This window comes from Tupaia chinensis, unplaced genomic scaffold (genome assembly GCF_000334495.1).
Source record: "Tupaia chinensis unplaced genomic scaffold, TupChi_1.0 Scaffold000045_1, whole genome shotgun sequence".
In the NCBI taxonomy this organism is placed as follows: domain Eukaryota; kingdom Metazoa; phylum Chordata; class Mammalia; order Scandentia; family Tupaiidae; genus Tupaia; species Tupaia belangeri.
The window spans coordinates 7,747,513-7,749,318 of NW_006159501.1; the positions used below are offsets into that span (position 1 = coordinate 7,747,513).

Below are 1,806 nucleotides of genomic sequence, written 5' to 3' on the forward strand. Positions count from 1 at the left end.
CACGCCTGAGTGCCCCTCTCGGCCCCACCCAGCCTGTGACAGAACCTACAACACCAGGTGCAGAGCAGGAGGCTTTATTGAAGGAGATACAGACCCAGGCATGAGCTCCCGCCACAGCCGGCCTCTGCTGGCCTCCGCCTCCGCTGGCCCCCGGCCTCTGCTGGCCCTACAATGCCCTATGGCTCCTGCACATCCCACCCTTCCCAACTCCCAACCTGCAGTCACTCAAAGAAGTCTTACCCAGCATCCTCTGAGGAGAACAGGTGCCCTCGGGATCTGTTCAGGAGAGGGCTGGGGGCACGCTGGGCAGCTGCTGACATGCCTGCCACACCTGTCACCCTGCCGCCAGCCTGTCCCTCTCTGCCCAGGAGCTCGCCTCTCACTTGCAGCTCTGGAGCCGGGTCCTGTGGTGCTTCTCCTCGGTCAGGAGGGGGATGAAGGTGTCGCTGTGGGAGAGCTTCAGCCGGCTGCTCCAGCTCGGCCCCTCCATCCCCGCAGGGTCCGGAGGCACGGTGTCCAGGTCTGCGCGGGAGCCTCCGGCCTTGCCCTCGCCCACGCCGCTGGAGTTGAGCTCCATCAGCTCCAGCTCGTGCTTGGCGGCAGTCTCCAGGACGCGCTGCTTGTTGTAGTACCTGACGAAGTTGTTGATGATGGGGTGGATGGGCAGGGCAATGGCGATCACTCCACACAGGAAGCTGATGGCCGCGTTGAGCTTGCCCAGCGTGGTCTTGGGGTAGATGTCCCCGTAGCCCACGGTGGTCATGGTGATGATGGCCCACCAGAAAGACTGGGGGATGCTCTTAAAGAGGGTCTCCGGGTGGCTCTGCTCCATGGTGTAGCCCAGGGCAGAGAAGACGAAGATGCCGACCGCCAGGTACATGAGCAGCAGCCCCAGCTCCTTGAAGCTGCGCTTGAGCGCGTAGGTGAGAGTCTGCAAGCCCGAGGAGTGGCGCGCCAGCTTGAAGATGCGCGCGATGCGCATGATCCGCAGGGCCTGCACGGCCTGCTGCACGTTGGTCAGCTCCATCATGCGCGCGCCCAGGTGTGTGAGCGTGAGGCTCACGTAGAAGGGGAGGATGGCCAGCACGTCCACGATGTTCATGAAGGACAGGGCGAAGTGCAGCTTGTTGGGCGACGCGAAGAGGCGCAGCAGGTACTCGAGCGTGAACCAGCCGATGCACGCCGTCTCCACGTTCTCCAGCGTCGGGTGCTCCACGCGGTTGCCCTCGGCGTCCAGCACCTGCAGCTCAGGGATGGTGCCCACGCACATGACAACCGACGAGACCAGGATGAGCAGGAAGGACAGCACGGCCACCACCCGCGCCGGGCACGACGACTCGGGCTTCTCCAGGAACTTCCACACGCACTTCTGGCAGCGGCGCCAGCGGCCCTCGGCCGCGTCCACGCCCAGGTCGTCCAGGATGAGCTGCACGCGGCGCGCGATCTCCTCCAGCTCCTCGCGCTTCTCGCTCAGGTGGCTCTTGCAGCAGTCGTCCAGGAACTTGAGGTCCACCTTCCAGAAGTCCATCTCGTTCTTGAAGCAGATGGGGCAGATGCCCTTCTTCATGTGGACCTCCCCGAAGTAGTACACCTCGATGACACACTTGAACGCGTCCGGGTCCCTGTCGAAGTAGAACTCGCGCTTGCCGGGGTCGTAGTCGTCACACAGGGAGAAGATGGTGTCGTAGCCCCCGGCCAAGCAATTGATGAGCTCGGCCAGCCGGGTCTCGGGGTACTGGCTGAGGAGGTCTCCGTAGAGCACCTGCCGCACGCCCCCCACGTTCACCCCGATCTCTATTTCGGCGC

At 64.0% G+C, this 1,806-nt stretch overlaps 1 protein-coding gene across 1 annotated transcript; it reads right to left on the reverse strand.

Annotated features, from left to right (window-relative positions):
• Positions 1-59: 59 nt before the first annotated feature.
• KCNF1 (potassium voltage-gated channel modifier subfamily F member 1) lies at positions 60-1,804 on the reverse strand (the record flags this gene model as incomplete). Its single annotated transcript, XM_006140846.1, has 1 exon — positions 60-1,804. A coding segment is annotated over one exon (1,425 nt), but the record flags the coding sequence as incomplete, so codon positions are not given.
• Positions 1,805-1,806: the final 2 nt, after the last annotated feature.